Consider the following 19,783-nt stretch of genomic DNA (forward strand, 5'->3'; position numbering starts at 1 on the left):
ATTAGGCTCATACTTACACACTCGTGACGATATTTCTGAAATTGAAAATCCTATCATTCCTTTATTAAATTCGATCGTATCCAAGGTTATGCGTTATGCTCATTACCGTGACTGACTTCAAGCGAATGTTTAGTCTAGGAATTAATTTCTTGCTGCTCTCGGACCTAACAGCTGCAACGTGACAATAGGCTCAACAAAGTTCAAATACCGATTTTCCGTGTATTCTATCGTCACGTGGACGGATTCGAAAGAATAGTTATTCCGACCCCAAAATTCTGTGTTAGAAAACAGTCAGTTAACCACTTGAGTTGATTTAAAGATGTCTGACCACATCCTGATTTCTGTCGCATTCGGTTTTTCAATCCGTATTTATATTATAAAGAATATTAGAAACAGGCATTGACAGGCTGGCTGAATGGCAGCAATTAAAGACGCCTTTTTTTCCTGTCAACTGTCCCGTGTTAAACTGTATAGTATATTGGATGACTATGCGGAAATTCAAATTATTCGTTAAAATAAGTATTTTAAAAAATCACGAGAATAACGGTATGAAATATTTCTTCACTTCTGACGTCATCGCGCTAAATATGCCAGTCATATTTTTACGCGGCACAACTGACTTTTTATGTTTAAAATTTGGGCATTTTGTCCTGACGCGTTCTAGCAAGGATCCACAATGTCACTCTACGTTATATAATAAGTTTCAACGTGCACGTGCTTTACCACCCACTTTTTTTTAGGCCCGCAACATTTCTGCATAATAGACGCACGCTTTCGCACACAGTGTCAGCCATTTCGCTTGCACAGACACAATGCTTGCTCTCGACTGTTTCAGCCAGATTCTACGTTCCATAGAAGGGGGGCGGAGGTAAAAGGAATTTAGTATTATGAATTGCATCATGTGTTTCCATAGTCATAGCTTCAGATAACAAGATTACATGTAAATTTGGTGAGTACTACGGTTTCCCTTCACACGTCATATGGTAGGAAAACTCTGTTCAGATTTTCGGAAGGAAAAATGAGGGTTGTTTAAAAAAAAGTATCATTTTAAATGGCGCGTGAAAATCCTGTGCTACTCTGTGTACATACATTGGTTGCCCTTAACTTCATATGAATTAGATGTATATATCTACACGGGTATACCACGCACCCTTTGGTACCTATAGGTAACTATTGGAGTCGGTGGGACGTCCAGAGGGAAAACGGAAGGCGAGGAGACATACGACTCCCGTGGGAAATTTAGGCACGATCTCCATGTATCATCCATCCTTGTGTAAGTACGTAGCCAACCAGCCACCCTGTGCAGCTTTTCACTGTGCGAGAATACTTGCAAATTGTAGAACGAGTTTTCTTACTCGATATTCCAATGTGGTGTAAATTTTGTTTTCTTTGTATATCAGAACCAATGTTAAAATCGTGATATAGTATTTCCCTGTATATCGTAATGAACTTAGGGGAATCACCTCATAGGGGATATACACGTATTCTTCTTTCTTTAGAATCCAGGAGCATTGTGTGTAGTTTAATGGAAATAGATCGAGAAATGAAATTCACATTATTACTTTATCCAATAGCGAGAATTGAATGACTGACGCCATCTGACAATTCCCTGTGAAAACAATACAGTGAGCATAAGACATTCTAGTATATATGTATACTGTTTGACAGTGGCCTTGGTCTTGTAGAAAACGTAAGGATAGATACGGAATATTTCCAGGAAGCAGAAAGATTGCGCGCGGCACACTTGGGACGGTTATAAAATCGATGCCCCGGATTTGCTCTGGCTTGTAATTGAATCAAATTAATCACTCGCCGTTCTCCCGCTGCACCCCTGTACGAACCGCCCGGATCCTATCTCCAATTAATGGCAGCGGAAGCTCCACGTTTCATCGGAACTTTATAAAACGAATCCAATTACGTGGAGCCGTTTGTCAAAGGCTCAGAAGCTGCGGAAAGCCGCGTTGCGTCTCTTGAAAGCGTTTTGTGACCAGAGACTTTTGAATAACAGGACATGAACGATTCGCTGAATAGATGAAAACTGATGAAAGTTTCTTTATCTTTATCGCGTGAATTCTCTTGTCAGTCGATAAAACAAAAGCTTTGGAATATAATGAAAAACGTTACTCATCCATTACGTTAGTTTTCTATGGGTGCGGTACTCGTAATTCTATTTGTCTAGAGTTTCCTCTCAATTTTTCAAGTGACGTCAAGAAATCTGCCACACTGGTGCCAAGTAGTTCACAGAAAAGGATTCCGCATGCGTTGCTGAGATTGAAGCTGGGGAAGGAAAGAGACTTTCTTACTCCCAAGGTGATTCATTGGAATGGGTATTGCACAGTAATGCATTGCATTACTTTACAGTACGTTACAATAGATTTCATACTTACAGGTACGTTATCACGTACGAAATACTCGTATTTGCTTATCGATCTCTGAATTGATCGATTGATCTCTTCTATTATTAATGAAATTTTTGTGTACCTACATGATTAGTTTTCGACGTTCTTTAACGATTATCCTAACACCAGGGATAGCTACTCGTGCAGTGATTGATTGGAATAGTAAATATCCGTAAGAAATGTAAAGTTCATTACGAAAAATCGGTACAAAGACTAGCTTCCCCAGGAATAGATTTCATTGGACATTATGCTCTAGGATTTTAAGGACGATACGAAATTCTGGCAGATAATGTTCTGTATTCGGTGGAAGATGGCGTCGCATTTGAGTGACGTCGATTAAAATGCTCAGAGCAATCTGCCAATTTCTTCAACTATAATAGTTTCGGCTTGTCCACGTATTGTTTTCCATGATGAATGATGGTTGCAAATGTGCCAGCTACCATACCACCCCAAAATAACATGTATAGTAATACTTCGGTGGTGTATCTAGAGGGTAGAATTACGTGGGCTACTAGCATTGATGACGCAATTAGTAGAACTAGAGGGAAGGTTGCGTAACGCCAGTTGCGTTCAGTTTCTAATGGACACTTGTGAGTCAGACATTCTCCATGTTGGATGATATATCTACCCAGGAAGAGCTCCAGAGCATCCTGAAAGGAAGTCAATTATTAATTTAGGACCATCAATTCTTCATATACTCATTTAATATCTTTGTAAAATTACTCACCTGTCTGTAACCATCCGCGAAATTATTTTTATAATATCTTGTCAATGAATTTATTCCGTCCTTCATGGCGCCCAGCTTGGTTCGCTTTCCTGTTCTTGTGAAGTCTGTCTTCAAGGCGCCAGTACCGGAATATTGAACGCTTATCACATCCGCGTTATCAGCCCAGACCTGAAGATGTAATTTGAATGTTGGATACAATAATAATAAGTTAACTTGGCAGTTTTATAAAGTTCTTGCTTCACCTGTTTAAAGACATACTCCAGAGAGGGATGCTCTTCGACCTTCCGCAAGACTCCAAGTCGATTAAGAGCATCACTTAGTGCCCTTTTAGCTAACATACTTTGAACGACATTTGTACGATCAAGACAGTCGATACAATTTGTCCGGAAAACACCATCCTGAGCTGACAATAGAGCTCCGTCTCGTGACAGAAGAAAGTAACCCATTTGTTCCTGATCGTGAGCCAATCTATCCATCAGGACGTTTAGACGATCCCAACGCATTTTACGGCACTCGGCGTGAAAGTCAAATGACTCGTATCTGACATTTTGATTTCCTATTCGATACACCATGTCGCGGTAAGCCTTTTCCAGAACATCTTCAGGCCCACTGTGATCGATCTAAAACAATCGGGTAAGCGTACAATATGTCAGATTGAAATCTTGGGTAATTGAAAATACCTACCAGGTTCACTAGAATCTGCTTCCCGTAGTGAAAGATTTGTGCGTCAAAATGACGTGCGCATGCTGTTTGATGATCTTCGTGCGGACTTAGCTGAGGCTTTGGTTTATACTTTAGATTTGGAGCTTGCTGCCAGAACAAAGGAATTGAGCCTCTGGTCTGTACAAAAGAACTCCGATCGCCATCTACCTCGATAAGCTGTTCCGTCTCCACGTAATTTGACACGTTACCGTTTGAGTCTATTCCTCGTGAAAATAGTCTTGTGCCTGCACGATGCACACTACGTCTTGAAACAACACCCCAGTTGAAAGCTACACCATTGATTACCGCAGTTTTCAATGATACGACTATGATTTCTTGTTAAGGAACATAGTCCCTTTTAGGTAGGCACCATCGTGGAAGAGAATATAGGGTACAAGATTCTTTCATAAGAGATGACATAATGCTTAAAGGATACAGCCGTGTATAATTGGCAGGCAGAACTTATATTGTTCAGATCGCGCTGTTAATTCTTGAAGGAGATAGGCATTCCAGACAAATCGTGGATCTGCCCGATCATGTAATGGCATCTAAATAATTAACATATTCTGAATTAGTTTTGAAAAGTGTAGATAGCATATAGAAATTGTTATTCATTAATAAACCTGCAAAAACTCTGGAGTCGTATTATGAAGTCGTTGCATCGTATGACTCAGATCATATGTATAACTGAAGTAGAAGTATGGAGTGTTCAGTACAGTTTTAATCATTTCCAAATAGGTGGTATTATTTTCAATTTGTTTTTCACTCAAGTGAACAAAAGACCTTGCATAAGGTATTATATCGGTTGAAACTATTCTGTATATTCTTTCCCCAGCTATTGTCCCTACACTCTCTGCGTCTGTAATTACTATTAAGTACTGACATGCCAACAGGCGTATAGTACCAACGATACCCCATATTTTACGTCTACTTGCAGTCTGTGGTATTTGACTGGCAGTACCAGCTGAAAAACAATAACATTTTTCATTACAATGGCTTATGTCAATAAGCATATTATGCAAACTATCATTACCTTGAGTATAAATTTGCTGACTAGCTCTATCGACTACCAATAAAACTTTGGTATCCACAGGCTCGATATAGAATTTCTCAGGTGTTATGTACCTGCAATAATTACGTTGTTATTACAGTAATGATGTCATAGACATAGATAGAAAGAAACGTCATAATGATAGAACATTAATTATTATACTTACAGATGCAGGTCCTCATAAACGTCAGCTTTCCACATTGCCATATTATAGATGATTCTTTCTATGATTTGCTTCTCTAGCTCTTATTTGCAATATTATTAGATGATGCGCTAGTAAAATTGAATTGGCTACACATTCATTGACGCTAAGACAAGCCGTCACAAATTTCCTTTAAAAAGAATCACACTAACACGAAACTGAATCAGACAATCCGTCTGTCTAATCTAGACACTCGCAGGTTGCGTGTTGATTTATTTGTTCATGGATTCGTATGATGTCGCCATCCGTCATTTCCTATTGGTTTAGTGGTGGCAAAAACCTTTACTGCGATGTAAGCGCTCTCTGGTCGACCAGCAACAAAAATGAAACTGAATGGAACTACGAAATAGGATCCTTGAAGAAAGGTATTGAAGCAACGTATAAGATTGTAAAAGGCTGAAGCTCTGTTTTGATAAATCATGAGGTCTACATGAACCAGTCATCCAGGATGATGGCTAGTGAACGCTCCAAGATCAAGAAAGTGGTAAGATATTGTTTGATAAGTTCAATCGAACCACTTTAATACTGAGTGCAAATACCATTTATTCTGTTAGTTTTAAGTCTAGTTTCAGAATGTACCATTTGCTGTCCAGACACTAAATGATACCATGATGTGACAACTACAGAAGACCTTCTATTTTAGATCATTGGATACGCTCAGAATTTACAAAAAGCATATCTCAACTTTGTTTTTTAGATTCATGTAATACTAATAATATACATTGCCGGTATCAGTAATATTGTTTCTCTGTACAGGAAAGCTTCCACTTTACGAGTCTGATAGTGTTTTATTATACAAAGTGATTGATTTGTTGAAAAGTCAAAGGTCTAAAGTGAAAGATCATTTTTGGATATGGACATTTATGGGATGTAGTGGTAACCAAAAAACAGAAGAAAGCTCTTTAAAGAGGAATGAAAAGTGGAATCCACAGAGCAGCAATTTTTTATGTTTTGCAATGCAGTGGAGAACTACAAGTAATATTAGAAATATCAGTATTTTTCATCATGCTACAATATGTCATTTACCTTAGTTCTCGTATTTGGTGGCAGCTCTGTCAATTTCTCGTATACCGACAGAGCAGACACTGGGTGAAGTGATGTCATGGCTGCAAATTGTTCAGTTTAGTGCTTGATAACAATTTACTTATTCATTTCCTAATATTTTGTAGAACAATAAGAATCAAGTGAAAATATTCCAGATGGTGAGGCATGTTATTCTAAAAGATGATCATAGATGACCTTATGATGTATAGTTAGAATATTTATAATAGATATATTAATATGGAGACCAACATGTCTCTAACGTGCACCTATGCTAATCTGAGAACATGTCATTCTTCAGTTAGATTTATTTCTAAACTCTGGTATTGGATAAGAAATTCTGAATAATTCTACTTTAAATATAAGGACACTGATCAATGTTATGTTCAATGTTATGTTAACTAATATGAACCTTGCTATTATCTCTTTATCTAGCCAATCTTAATGACTAAATTTTTTTTTCAGGATACCATTCTAGTGTCTAGGCAAATCTCAAAGATTATGCCAAAATTACGGAAGAATAAACTACTGGAGAATAAATGGGGCTCGAAATATTTCAGTGCTGTGAAGGATGCAGTCTTTACAATGAGACCATCACCATACATGCCATCAGAGCCACCACCATCCCTAAGTAAAGAAACAACTGAGTCTCAGCCATTGTATGTCTGTAAGCAATGTAGAGATTGGTAAGTTTCTCATGATAAACATCAGTCACTTTGAATAGACTGAATACTTCAATGCACCGTAGACTCAATATTCAAACTATGAAGTTTCTGTCATAGGGAATGTTTTGTTCCAGTTTTCGTTTCTTGAGCAGCCTAGAGGATCACACAGCGCGACGTAGTTGGATTCTGGGATACTGGTGTCAAAGCTGTTTCTATAATTGCAATCATGTTTTAGCCCTTGATGGATCTTGTAACGAGTGTAGGACGCGAGATCGCGAGAAACGGCAACACTTGCGCTCACGGGGACTTAAAAGAGGCCGGAAACCGGGTTCTGTTAAAATATTCTATAATCAGTGTCAGTTTTTCGTACATGTCAAATCACATCAGTTACAGGCAGTGGACATGTGTGACATCATGTTAATGCCGATACCGTTGGACGTGGAGAAAGATCAATATACAAAATTAGAAAAAATTTGTGAAATAATGATAGAGCACATGTTCATAACTGGAGTCCATATACTTGACTGGCTCAGGATGAAGAATATGGAGCAAAGATGGTGGGAACTGTTGCGTGTAGTCTCTGACGCTAATTTAACTAGCATCAGTGATATTGTGCGAAATATTCGCGCTATGAAACTGCTTCCGGAAGTGCCGCCGGAAATACCTACGGCTAACAGGTCGTCCACGCAGAGCTTGGGATCTAGGATGGATGTCAAGAGCACAATGAAATCTTTGAGAAAAAGTAAAAGTCTGAAATGTTCAAAGAGTATTAGTCCTTGTAAAACAACGGCTATTAACTCAATAAGCGTGTCAGAAGTCTCAGAAAGTGACGATGATCCATACACATCAACGGATATTGCATTCGTCGATTGTGGATCGCCTATGAAGACATTTGCCCTGGATAACACCTTGCTGGGAATCACCAGTAAAAAGAATACGGAATCGTCCAGTACTTCCGGTAATTCAACAGTAGCCATAACTGTGCCCATGAAAATAATAGCATCGTCAACGGCAAATGCGAAGCACTTTAGAGGTTCTGATGGCAATCCTGTGTATAGTATATCCTCCAATGTCACAGTGTCAAGTAGTAATTCGATACTAGCTCCAAAAGTTTCTGTGAAAAAATTCGCCAATGAATCTTCCGGAAGTAACGTGGTTACCAATTTGTGGAAGGATTTCTCGAGGGAGTACGATCTAAAGAAGCAAATGTTAAAAAAGTTACCGGAAGGACGAACGAGCGTCAGCAAAACGTCACTTTCGTTACTGGCGTCAAAATCTGACAAGACACCTGCTGCTAGCAAGACAGCGAATTCTATTTTGAGTAAACAGGAAGTATATGCAGCTGCTACAAAACCAAGTACCAGAATATTGACAGTGCACAATCCTAAGAGCACTGATCTGTCATCGATAATTAATCAGCTTCCAAAAGATGTAATCAATGGCAAGAAGATTATTTTCATTGGGCAAGATGCGGAACGGGGTACCAATGTATCTAATCAGGAAATGAGTATTAATCAAGGAACGATTAAATTGAAATCGGATGCAGGACAAGCAAAAATTCTTAAAACAGTACCATTAAAAATGGCCCCGGCATTAGTTTCTGTTCCCAATGAACAGAGTGCGAAGTTGTCAGCAGCTAATGCGATTCATAAAATATTAATGGATCCTGCAGGATCTAACGTGCAGCAGGTTACTTTGGATGGAAAAATCATTTACAAGAACGGTAGGAAATTTATTATACGCAAACCTGGTACAATGTCTGTTAGTAAAGTTGCCATGGCGAGTAATTTATTGAAGACGAGTGATCTTTCGCGTTCACTGATAAAAAAATCAATTGTGGGAAATTTACCGAAGGCCGCCACTCCTGGTTCACCACCGGGTGCCTCGTCGGCGCCTGAACTACCGAATTCATATTCACATGGTAAACTGATTTCGGCTTCTGATCGGGAACCTGAAAAATCAGACTTGTGTTCTTTGGGTAGTGATACGTTTTCAGAACATATGAATCATCTCTATTATTCGAATATGCAGAACACTAATAAGACCAGCGAGCATCTATGGATAGAGACTGATGATTCTGGTCAATTTTATTTCCGCTCAGCATCAGTGGTACCGGAAAAACAATCTGGAGCATGTCATAATTTAAACGCTTTGCTACCAAAGTATAAGGAACAAATGTTAGACAATCTATTGCACCTGAGTAAAGCAGAGATTGAAAGGCGAATTGAACATTTGAAGTCTGTGAACTCCATGTATTCAAAACTCATGAAAACAGATAACGATGAAATAATACAGAACAATCTGAAAGCCTTAAAACATTTGGAGGATGCACTCAAGGAACCAGTTCAGTGGAATAGCGAAGAAGGAAATTCTGAGAAGCAACTTCAGGAAGAGATTGAGAGCATGGAAAAAGAGTGGGAAGTTGATCTTCAAAATGAAGATTTTCCCAAGTGTGGCATTTGTAAAAAAGCAATCAAGCCAAAGTCTTATATTATAGGAATTTCAAGAATGAAATGCGAAGAGTCAAATTTCTGTAACTGTTACAACTCCGTATGTTACATATGTAAAACATTTCAGATTAATAGCACTAAACTCAGAGCTCATATAAATTATCATGAAAAGTGTGAGCCTTTCGAATGTCCAGAATGTCTAAAAAGATATGCATCCTTCAAGAAATTAGAAAGTCACGTATGGACATCCTGTTTCCATCCTCTTCTCCGAAGATGGTTTAGCTGTATAATCTGTGAAGTTGATGGTTTCCTGGATCTTGAAACAGTCACTAGGCATTTTGCAATTTGTCACAGTGAAAGAAAAGTTGCTTGTTCAGAATGTCATTTGGTGCTCAGTTCTCATGCATCCCTCAAAAAACATCAGGACGAAGCACATCCTGATACTGTGGTGAAGCCAGTACGACTTATGGTCTGTAACTTAGGACAGTGTGTGGTAAAACCAGTAAATTTTAGATGTCATGTAGATAACCATGTAGGTGTGGCCAGAATGTATTATTACAAGTGTCTTTTTTGTTCATTCCTTACAAAAGACATAGACCATGGCAAAGAAGAGATCAAGAATCATCTCAGTCATCATCATGCTGACCAGCTCTGTGAATTATATAATAACACTGCCTGTGATCTTGAAAATGAGATTTCTACTGAGATCACTTCAAAAGAGAATCAAGATACGGAAACAAATTTACTGGTGCCTAAAATAGTGAGTACAACGAGCATCACACCGGAAGTGTTTGAACAAAATTCGCAAAATGTAGATGATAATGTGATGGATTCTGGCAATGTCGATTCTGATAGCCAATATTGGATTGTCAATGGTTTACCCAAGATTATCGATGTTCGTACAGAAGCAAAAAGTTCAAAATCATTTAGCAAGACTTCTACCATTCCTAAAACACTTGATGTCAGATCAATGGCTGTAAATGGCGTCGCTGAGGATTCAGAATTTAATGAAAAACCTATGCATAATAATATCAAGTCGAATAAAGAACTATTAAAGATTATTACTAAGGACAGTCATAAGATCACAAAACAGAGGTTACAAGCACGTGCAATAATAAAATCATCAAAAAGAGTAACCTCGACGACAAGTGACTCAATGGAAAAGACAAAGATGAAATCAAAAGAGGAAATAAGGCCAATACCTCCATTGGAGCCAATTTCCAGAATGTCAAGTTTATCAAAGAAAATAGTACTACTCAGTGAGAGTGAGGGAAATTCCTCAAAGGTGTCGAGAGACACAGAAGATAAATCACAGCGTTCTATTTTACGGGTGGTAGAGATTCTTCCAGGAAAGGGGAAAGTCAATAAAATCCAAGATGCCAGAAATCCTCTGTGTATTTCGAGGAATCTACTTAACGAATCGCAGGCGATCCAATTTCAATCGATGGAAACAAAAGACGGAAATCTCGCAGCCAGAGTCAGTTCTATATTGCAGCCGCCGCCATTGGCAAGAATACCTGAGCACTTGTTGAGTTCAATAAAGAAAGTAGAAGTAGGCAAGGCAAGAAGGATATGGCAGGATAGAAATCTGAGACTAGGAGCAACGAGCAAACAGAAGAGAAGACGAAAGCGACCCTGGAGAATTGCTGTGAACGGTCCAGATTCTGAGAGTCTGGATTACAGATGTCATCTCTGTCGTGAACTTATCAACACCTCCCCTTCTACTATCAGAAACCATTTTAATACCAGGCATTCTCGTGATTACAAACTAGTCATAGTTGCCCCAAGACTTCTAAGGATGTCCAAAGAATTCATCGAGGGTGGTTATCGTGAACTGTATGGAAGCAGGAAACGGAAGTCTGACACAGTAACCTCTACTGCAAAGAGACGAAGAAGATGGACACCTAAGAAATATATAGAGAGAACAAATTCACCAGGAACAGGTCTTTTTGTTCAGCAGGAACCTGTGCAGGATGGCGAGGGCAACTTCAAATGCAAAAAGTGCAATTCCAAATGTGGCAACATGACTGAGTTAAGAGAGCACATTGCCTCTTATCACAGAATCAAGGGTCGTTATCTCATTTGTTTAGAGTGTGGGGAGAACTTTGTAGTAGCACCAAGTCTTCAGATGCACCTGAAGGCCTTCCACGGGATAGATGATCCTATAACCTACATGACACAGAACACTGGTTATGCACCGGAAACCACAGATGAGGCTGAGAACGAAAGCAAAGCCACAGTCTCCAATCAATGTTACGTTTGCATGGCTGTTTTTGAGGATAAAGCAGCTGTTGACAAACATTTGAGGGTTCACGGAATGGCGTTCCTCAATCGCAAGAGGATTGAAGCTCAAAATGCTCTTAAGAGTCCACCAAAAAATAATAAGCTCGACAATTCTTCTGAGAAATCAGTTAACGATGATGACAGTGCAACAAACACAACCGGAAGTGCATCTACCACGCCTGAAAAGGTTCGAGTAACTAAATTTATTATAATCTATGATATTCCTGTAGACCAGTGGAATAATTTTTTTCCATTTCAGGATAACGAAGAGAAGACTACGAGTCAATAAGAACTTCAAGAAAAAGTGCTGAGAGTCTCAGACTAAAGTGAGTACGTCGAGTCTACGGTAAATCGTGAATAAGGATCCTTCCAAGTGTCGTTTAGCAGTCTTTCGGAAGTAGTGGATGCTGAACAGGATCATTTTTCGTTGGTCAGTATAATTTCTGACCAAGTATTCTTCCAAGTGTTTTCGGTTCTGCTCAGTATCTGTTGTATGGACGTGTACATAAAAAAGTTGAATATTGATTTAATTACTTTAATAAACTAAAAGTCACTGCTTTTATAAATCCTCTCGAGAGTTACATTTTGTCTATCGCATCGATTATTTTAAATTCTTATACTTATCGGAATAAGATAAGACTGAATAAAAAGAAGAAAAGCAAGATGCTCGTGAATGACCAGGATATTCATTTAAATAATGACCTAATGAATATAATATATATATATATATACATATTTATTATATATTGTTTTTTTATTACAATTATTGCACAGACAATGCTGATTATTGCTTAGTACTTAGAGACTTCACGGATTGACACATTGAGATAAGGTAAGTACGAAATAGGGTTGAGTCGTGGAGCAGTGCAATTAAACGGCGCGCATTCTATTAATTATACGGTACTATAATATAATAAGGGAGCATGAAAATATTGATATATATATTTCTTAGATTCTTTTTCTTTTTAGTCGATAAATATGTATTCTGCTCTGGAACAATTATTATTAATTCGAGTGGTGGCGCCGTTTTGCGTCGCTTTCTCAGTGCAGGTACTAGAGAGGGTTGTGTGGACTCTGAACACTTTGACTTGGGCCCGCACAGGTATTCTGGTCTTATCTAACCCCTTTTTTCCCCAGAGATATTGCCTCTTTACCACTGACCCTCACGCTCTTTTAATTAAAAAAGTGCCTGGAGTTACAGAGCATCGAATATGTTGGTCCCTCGAGATAAGTCGGACCGTCTTGTCAAAGTTAACTGTCAACAAGGTAAACACGGGCAACTCGAAAATTCTTTTTTTAATTAAACTTTGCCACTCTGTATTTAGGGGTTATGATGTGAGTGACAAGCACTTTTTGTCCTGCCGAAATTCGGTCCATCGGTGAGTAAAATCAGAATCCTGAACCAGCAAGTTTCCATGGATATCCAAATATAGGACTCACTCGTTTAGTATGGAGAACCGAAGATCTCCAGCATCCAGCATCTTTCAGCTGTATCTTGCGAATACTTATGCGGGCTTGTTTGGCACGTTGACTAAAGAACACCCTTATTAAGATTAAATAAAAGTCGGTTCTTCATCAATGCTCTCAGATGGCCGAGTTCTGTCCTCAGTGAACTCGGCCGATTCGCTTATAGGGCTAGCTAATGAAGTCACCAGAACTTTTGGACTCTGGGGACAGGGACAGTCTACGTCGCTTAAGGTTGTAGGTGAACTTTGACCATTGCTTACAAGAATGGGATTGATAAGAACTTCATGCTTTCCTTTTATCACTGGAGTTATATCAGTAGACAGATTGGGAACGTTAAAAATTGTAGGTGACATATCTACTTTGCATTTCTCACTCTCAGGACTTGTTTCAGTTCCGCCATTTTCCCTGAAGAGCGTCCTGAGGTCTCTGCCTAGACGACTATCCGGACTGACATCTGAACTAGCTGGGATAGTGAGAGGCAGGGTTTCCGGAGGTTTTCTTCCTCGTATACTATTCGCAAGTTCACTTAACGGTATACCGACTTCCCGGGTGGCCCAGACGTCGCAGTTGGGACTGAGGGACGAACCACGAGGTGTAGGGCTCAACTTGGGCCTTGAGGCATCCTCCATCGAGTGCCAACGATGTGGCTGGGTCAGGCTGATAGCTGTGATTGCACCAAGACTATTCGCTGGTACTATTCGATGAGGAAATCTTGGCGAACCACGGATTTTTTCACGAGATGACGTCTGACTGGTACTCGCTTCTAAAATAGTCACGTCACAGCTCATCTCTATTCTCTTCAGATTCAAAATTACTTACTACAATAAATACTCACGAGGTGGCAAAGTGAAGTTCACTCTAGGCTCGCTACTTTCCTTTCTACGAAGACCCAAACTCAGACGACGATCCTCTTCACTTGTTATACTGATAATAGGGCCTGAACCACATCTTGGATGAGGTGGTCTAGCACCTTGTGCATCTACCTGACAAGTGGATGCTGCCTTAGTACCTGGTACTAATCCAGCAATATATCCCATGTGTACTCTCAATGCGGAAGCCACTCCTTTGAGGAGAAAAAGATTAGCATCATTGATTAAACAATATCTTGATCTGATACAAACCGGTAAAGGATGCTGTGGAGGTCTTTCTACTGTTGGGTCTACTGCCGAAGAGGCTGAAGAGGCGTTGAAAAACTCCAAGCCGATTTGGTCCCTCGGTCTCTCTGCGTTGATGTAGCTTATAAATATCTGCCAAGCTTCTCCGTGGGCCATCCTCCAGGTCAGGTTGACTGCTAAACGCTACGGTTCCTCGTCGCATGCCTACGTTCACCAGGACATGTGTTCTCATCACGTCGTTCACAGACGCATTATAGGTACGCAAAGAAGAAATCAACGACATAGTATAATAGCGAGTGATAAAAATGATAATAACATCAGTTAACTATAATATAATAATGAGAAGTAAAAAGTAGAAATGGCAGAGCAGGACAATAAAAAGTACTAGAAAGATTTGTCTATTGGAGAAAATTCGTATGTAATACGAATATTATGTATCATATATGTAAATATGTACACATGTGCATACACATGTTTATAAGAGGGCTAAGGTCATGGGTCAAGGAAGTCTGATCTTTCCGGTCGACAGAAGGCAATCATTCTACTCTAATGTCTAATCTCCTATAAATATATGATTCATCCAACGTATCGATTTGCATTGATTTGATCGATTCGTAGAACGCGAATGATCAGGCAATTTCTGAATTTTTATTAGAAATTAATATGGGTAACGTCGCAGGCAGAGTGCGTGCAATAGACGAAATTCGTTCACCTTTCCCTCGTACCTGAATGGCGTAAGCGACACCGAGAAGAGGATTAATATTTTCGCTCAAAGAATACGAAGGTCCATCATGAAAAAATTCGCAAAAATCGCAATCCTAAGAAGAGGATCCTACAATTTTTCCATGATGGACCAACGGTAGACCTCAAACTATGCTTCCTTACCGGAGGGATCAGCTGACGGCCAACTCGCTCTGGGTATAACAGGGGGTAGCACGCTCAGTAGTAACAGTGGTAAACCACCCCCAATGCTTGGATTCCTTGGTGGTATAGAAGCACTCGAAGATGCTTGAGATGGTCCAGGTAATTCTCCTCCCAGCTGTTTCTCTAATCGAGCTAGTTCCAATTCCAGTTGCGCCATTTCTCTACGGTAGACTCGATTCTGAACCTCTACTCGATACTGCAACTCCCTGCGGAAAATAGCACATAGATTTTCAAGTTGAATAATTGAAAACCAAGCGAGCATTAATTAACACAGTTAGCTATTGTCTTTGATTCATTCAGAAATCCGTTTATTAATAATAACCCAGTTTCAAAGTAGAATATAACCCGCCTTTCACGCTGGATATAAACCCTCGGATTCGCTCAGTGATGAAAAGAGATGGGAGAGAGATCTTTTTATTTTCCACCTTTAACTCACTTACCTCCTATCATCCGTAACGAACCGCCTTGTATTACATTCGATTTTTAGTCCAAGACTCTGCACTACCGGATCGGCTCTTTCACCAGCTAAGATATTGGCCAATTGGGGTAGGAAGAGTAGTACCAGGGTGGCTGTAGTCGAGGCCAAGATCAGAGCCGTAATAGTAACGAATGCAGGGGTAGCTCTGTCGGACATCAGATTCGCCAAAACAACCACAATCCCTGAAGTGATTACTACGGAGTAAACGCTCATGCCGATGTACTGGGAGTCATTAAGGGCAGGTATCTTGACGTGTCTAATTGTTAGTAATCAATAGTAAATTGTTAATGATTCATTATTAATTGTTTGGCAGTCGTTATATTCATGGAGATTAATGATAACCCTTATACCTTGTTTCCCAGGCCATGTAGACCCCAACGACCAATAGGAGTCCCTTGTAAACGTAAAGTGCGCCGAGCCAGCCATTCGTATGCTGAGATCGACAAACCTCTACCTGTAGGTTCAACGGCACAGGATTAATTGTCGCTTGTTAACTGTAATTATCTGGAAAGAACATACGAGCCACCGAGCCACCAAGCCATGCAGCCGCCCACGCTTCGGGCTGGTTATTCAATCCATGTCCCACCTGAGGTTGGTAGACCACCCCGCGATCCTGGGCGTTAATTTCTAAGGTCAAATTGCGCAGGTGCCTTTGCATTGGATCCATCGTCACCCATAAAGTCACTACCAGACCATCGATCAATAGTAATACACATATTAAACTGATCAGCTGAGTATCTTGTAGCAGCTGTAAGAAAAAAAATAATATCAACAACTACTACCGTTAATCGGATAATCTTGGTTGTCAGATGAATTATTACTTTGTTTTTCACCACGCCGCTTCTGCTCCTGGTGAAGATTCTGTGCACTCTGTATGTTTTGGTGAACATTGATCCGAACGCAAGAGAAAATCCAGCAGACAATAGATATACTCTGGCCTTTTAGATAAAATGATAAAATTAGATATTTCTTTCTTTTTACATTTTTTAAGAAATATCGCCTACCGTGCATACTGTTGGGAAGTAACCGTCGCTATCAGGAAGCGTGGCATGGTCCAGACCTAGGAGGATAACTGCTCCGTAGACTAGGGCACATCCCACAGCTGCCATATTATTTAGCCTCGGACTAGATAGCTTTATACTCCTAAGGGAAAAGCAGGTTGTCAGATGTCATACCTTAGAGACTGAATGAACTTACTTATGCTTCCTAAAGTGTAGATTAAATGCCAGAAATGCTAGAGCCAGGGTCACGCCAATACTGGCTAAGCACGTCATCGCCAGGAAAGCAGCAGGTGCCACAGTGACTACCCTTAGTCTAAAAAATAAAATATATATGAAAAATTTGATTTGCGATTGGATACAAGCTATTTGTAATTACTCACCGAAATACCCTACGAGCTGCAGGTGGATGACCTCCAGGCCATCTGGTGGCTGCACACCCTGGACAATCCATCCTAAGCTTGCCATTGTCTGGTGTAAAAATGGCTATCCTTCTGATCGAATGTCCTGCAATCAAAAGCTCCAGATTAGAAGGGACGAGTAAGAAGTTCTATGGATTGAGGGACTTTTGAGTTCTTTGTATAGAGCGTCTTGTTCTTTACGTAATTGATTTTACTTTGTGTTAAGGGAAATCTGAGAAGAGCGATGGATTAACGCGAGATAGTATTTGATATTCCTTTTTCATGAAGCTGCTTTACGCATCGGGTAAGCCTTGTTTTCACTTCTTGGTTTATATATTTGATTGATAGTTCGTTAATTCATTAAATTAATTCTTCAATCTTATAATTGTATTCTTTAATCTTCCTCGTTATTATTCCATCCTGAAGAACTATCTGACCTCGAGATATAGTTTAGAAAATGACATGAAAATTTTGAGAACACGTTTCTAAAAAATTAATACATGAACGATAGTTGCTTTTTAAATTCAAAAAATACACAACGTCCTTGACTCGTCTCTACCAGCCAGTAGTCGTGATTCCGAGACGTTTTGGTAATATAGACCTGTGTATTGTCATCCTAAGAAATTAGTCGTATTTTATTAATTAATTAGTGTCGCTCAGGAGACTTCTCTCCAGTCTGTTAATTCCTGAGCTACGTTATCTCGAGGCTTCAGACCTAAAATCCACAGTATCAAATATAAGAATTATATTAATATTCCTGGAACTAATTGAGCTACGTAATAAACCTGTTCATCAATTAGAAGCCGTCTCAGATTCTGCTTGATTCAGTCATTAGAAAAGGATACTTTGCGTCGATGAAATATCAGGAGAAATACATCCATTGGAATTATGAACGTCAGCGAGTCTTCCGAGTCTCCTGAAAATAATTTGACCCACATGTGGAAGAGCGATGAGTTATGATAGCTAAAGCGCCATGAAGAAATTACAATCAAGAAGCAGAAGCAGAAGAAGGGTCTCTGTGAAGTGAAAGTGGTACAAGATGATAAGGGCTGAAGATACTATCGTTAGGGATATCTCGTACTGCACGGTACTATAATATTTGGCAGGAAGATCACACTAATCAGCCAGCCACCCTCTTTACCAACAGTAATACGGCGTGGAAAGTGAGCTCGTCACATTTTATCGCTCTATTCCCACTGCGTGGGTTGCATGCGTAGACACGCGTTCAGGCGTTATTCATACGGAACCTTATAGCCTCCCAATGTGGACCATCGCCTCGCCGAACTTCAGGGATTTTACGGGACATTAAACAAACGCCCTGAAACAGCAGGTAATGGTCCCATTCTTATGTATTCGAATCTTCGTGCTATTCATATACCTTACTCTTCTTTTTATTTTTCCACACATCTCTATTTCTCTCATTCCTCTCCGAGCCTTTATACTCAGCCTTTTCCCTTTTTCACTTTCACTTTCATCTTCCCTTGCGAATCGTTAGTCTTTCTGAACTGAGTCTCTACGCCGTCTCCCTACGCCCGTCCCCTATCGTGAACATTTACTATCCTGCGGGAGTAAACTCTTTGGCGGGACTTGTCCTCCTTATACCCTATCCTGACGACCTGCTGCATTTTTTTATCATGATGGATGAGAGACCACTAAGTACATTATTTTCGTGAGAAAAATCATATTCAGCTCCACTAGGTCTACGGTCAATTTTTTGTCGTATTCATTATACAATTTTTTTGTTTAATAATTCAAAATATATGATACCATAAAGAAAACTGGCTGGAAAATAGAGGCTCCATGACGTGTACCGTCAGGTCGTTGAGGTTTCTCAGTGCACTCAAATTATATGGCATTGTTGTGACCAAGTGTACTTGATCCATTGTTCCATTATGCGCTTAGAGATTTGACAGAAGGTAGTACGCGACGGCGACGCTAGGCGTCCCGCGCATTTTTCATGCAAATCCTTCAAGAAAACCGCTTTCCACGAGGTTCCCTGGGGGAGCAGGGATCCCTTGATAGGTCGTTGGTTCTAATAATCCAGCGTCTTCTTCTGTTGGACGAAACGGAAAAAAAAGGAAACAAAATGAAGTGGGTGACGAGGAGAATGAAATGAGGACGAAATTCTATCGTAGGCCGTAGGCCCACTTTTACTCAGGATCGATACCACTCACCTTAACCTGACTTTTTTATTATCTTCGCGTTAGATTCTTACAATGCAGCATTATGGCTTAGGATTTTTTGTTCTTCAATTATCCATCATTTTGTTGTTTCACTTATGGCAGGTACAAAAAAAATTCCAATGTATATAACAGGTCCTAAAACATCGACTGGAAAAAATGACCTTTGTCTCTTTTACCCTCGGAAAATTTGTCTCTAGAATCCTAACGGCTTGGGTACATTCACACAATAATAAAAAAAATGACGCTACGAGCAAAGCGTATTTTGTAATGGCGCTATGGTAAATGGAATCATCCGTCTGCTTGTTAGCATGGAACGTCCAGCGTATCGTGATAACCGCATTTCATGCATCACTATGTCAAACGTAAAGTGGGGTTGGAGGTGTATACTCGAATAAAGCCGCAATGTAGTATTCACGTGACTTAATACTTTGACTTACCCTGCATCTGATAAAAAGCAGTGATGCCAACCCGATCAGCCCCATCAAATGATACCGGTCCCTGCAATCAGAATAATCCATATATATATATTGAATTTTCAAAAGGGATTACTTAGAGTGTATATATATATATATATATTCATATATATATATATATATATACACTCTAAGTAATCCCTTTTGAAAATTCAATATATATATATGGATTATTCTGATTGCAGGGACCGGTATCATTTGATGGGGCTGATCGTAATCCCTTT

At 39.7% G+C, this 19,783-nt stretch overlaps 3 protein-coding genes across 18 annotated transcripts in view; 1 reads left to right on the top strand and 2 right to left on the bottom strand.

The window, feature by feature from the left end:
- Positions 1-1,544: 1,544 nt before the first annotated feature.
- Positions 1,545-5,280, bottom strand: LOC107274248 (phosphatidylinositide phosphatase SAC1). Of its 2 annotated transcripts, XR_003061778.1 has the most exons (9): positions 5,046-5,280; positions 4,862-4,953; positions 4,452-4,792; positions 4,265-4,376; positions 3,811-4,154; positions 3,369-3,746; positions 3,127-3,294; positions 2,388-3,049; positions 1,545-2,277 (listed from the first exon to the last, which is right to left on the bottom strand). XR_003061778.1 is itself a non-coding variant. In XM_015753205.1 (8 exons), exons 1-8 carry the CDS (start codon positions 5,084-5,086, stop codon positions 2,771-2,773), a joined length of 1,755 nt encoding a protein of 584 aa, XP_015608691.1. In that variant the 5' UTR covers positions 5,087-5,280; the 3' UTR covers positions 2,300-2,770. The 2 variants fall into 2 exon arrangements, 1 of the variants encoding a protein (XP_015608691.1); XM_015753205.1 differs by lacking the exon at positions 1,545-2,277 and having other exon boundaries at positions 2,300-3,049.
- Positions 5,281-5,348: 68 nt separating this feature from the next.
- Positions 5,349-13,516, top strand: LOC107274222. Of its 7 annotated transcripts, none has more exons than XM_025091521.1 (6): positions 5,349-5,565; positions 5,838-6,056; positions 6,588-6,808; positions 6,922-11,713; positions 11,780-11,846; positions 13,379-13,516. In XM_025091521.1, the coding sequence occupies exons 2-5, from the start codon at positions 5,994-5,996 to the stop codon at positions 11,807-11,809; spliced, it is 5,106 nt and encodes a 1,701-aa protein (XP_024947289.1). In that variant the 5' UTR covers positions 5,349-5,565; positions 5,838-5,993; the 3' UTR covers positions 11,810-11,846; positions 13,379-13,516. The 7 variants fall into 7 exon arrangements, with proteins under 7 accessions (XP_024947289.1, XP_024947296.1, XP_015608600.1 ...); XM_025091528.1 differs by having other exon boundaries at positions 6,922-11,707; XM_015753114.2 differs by lacking the exon at positions 13,379-13,516 and having other exon boundaries at positions 11,780-12,194.
- LOC107274234 (gamma-aminobutyric acid type B receptor subunit 1) overlaps positions 12,236-19,783 on the bottom strand; it is a 37,635-nt gene continuing 30,087 nt past the window's right edge. For 7 of the 9 annotated variants that reach the window (XM_025091557.1, XM_025091568.1, XM_025091564.1 and 4 more), the window contains 12 exons: positions 19,524-19,584; positions 16,886-17,009; positions 16,702-16,818; positions 16,509-16,647; positions 16,326-16,442; positions 16,091-16,252; positions 15,855-15,958; positions 15,467-15,760; positions 14,988-15,232; positions 14,109-14,306; positions 13,823-14,050; positions 12,236-13,750 (listed from right to left, as the gene is read on the bottom strand). In XM_025091557.1, the coding sequence (XP_024947325.1) occupies positions 13,074-13,750; positions 13,823-14,050; positions 14,109-14,306; positions 14,988-15,232; positions 15,467-15,760; positions 15,855-15,958; positions 16,091-16,252; positions 16,326-16,442; positions 16,509-16,647; positions 16,702-16,818; positions 16,886-17,009; positions 19,524-19,584 (2,466 nt within the window). In that variant the 3' untranslated portion in view covers positions 12,236-13,073. Of the gene's footprint in view, positions 13,751-13,822; positions 14,051-14,108; positions 14,307-14,814; positions 14,828-14,987; positions 15,233-15,466; positions 15,761-15,854; positions 15,959-16,090; positions 16,253-16,325; positions 16,443-16,508; positions 16,648-16,701; positions 16,819-16,885; positions 17,010-19,523; positions 19,585-19,783 lie in introns of those variants that run through there. The other 2 variants (XM_025091572.1, XM_025091570.1) reach the window with 2 other exon arrangements.

The sequence above is a fragment of the Cephus cinctus genome, unplaced genomic scaffold (assembly GCF_000341935.2).
Source record: "Cephus cinctus unplaced genomic scaffold, Ccin1 Ccin1_scaffold0093, whole genome shotgun sequence".
NCBI lineage: Eukaryota > Metazoa > Arthropoda > Insecta > Hymenoptera > Cephidae > Cephus > Cephus cinctus.

Coding starts and splice junctions, on each gene's coding strand:
- LOC107274248 (XM_015753205.1), bottom strand. CDS start 5,086: ATGGCAATGTGGAAAGCTGACGTTTATGAGGACCTGCATCT. Junction 4,954..5,045: donor GTTTATGAGGACCTGCATCT/GTAAGTATAATA, acceptor TAATTATTGCAG/GTACATAACACCTGAGAAAT. Junction 4,377..4,451: donor CGACTCCAGAGTTTTTGCAG/GTTTATTAATGA, acceptor TTAATTATTTAG/ATGCCATTACATGATCGGGC.
- LOC107274222 (XM_025091521.1), top strand. CDS start 5,994: ATGAAAAGTGGAATCCACAGAGCAGCAATTTTTTATGTTTTGCAATGC. Junction 6,057..6,587: donor AATGCAGTGGAGAACTACAA/GTAATATTAGAA, acceptor TTTTTTTTTCAG/GATACCATTCTAGTGTCTAG. Junction 11,714..11,779: donor CCACGCCTGAAAAGGTTCGA/GTAACTAAATTT, acceptor TTTCCATTTCAG/GATAACGAAGAGAAGACTAC.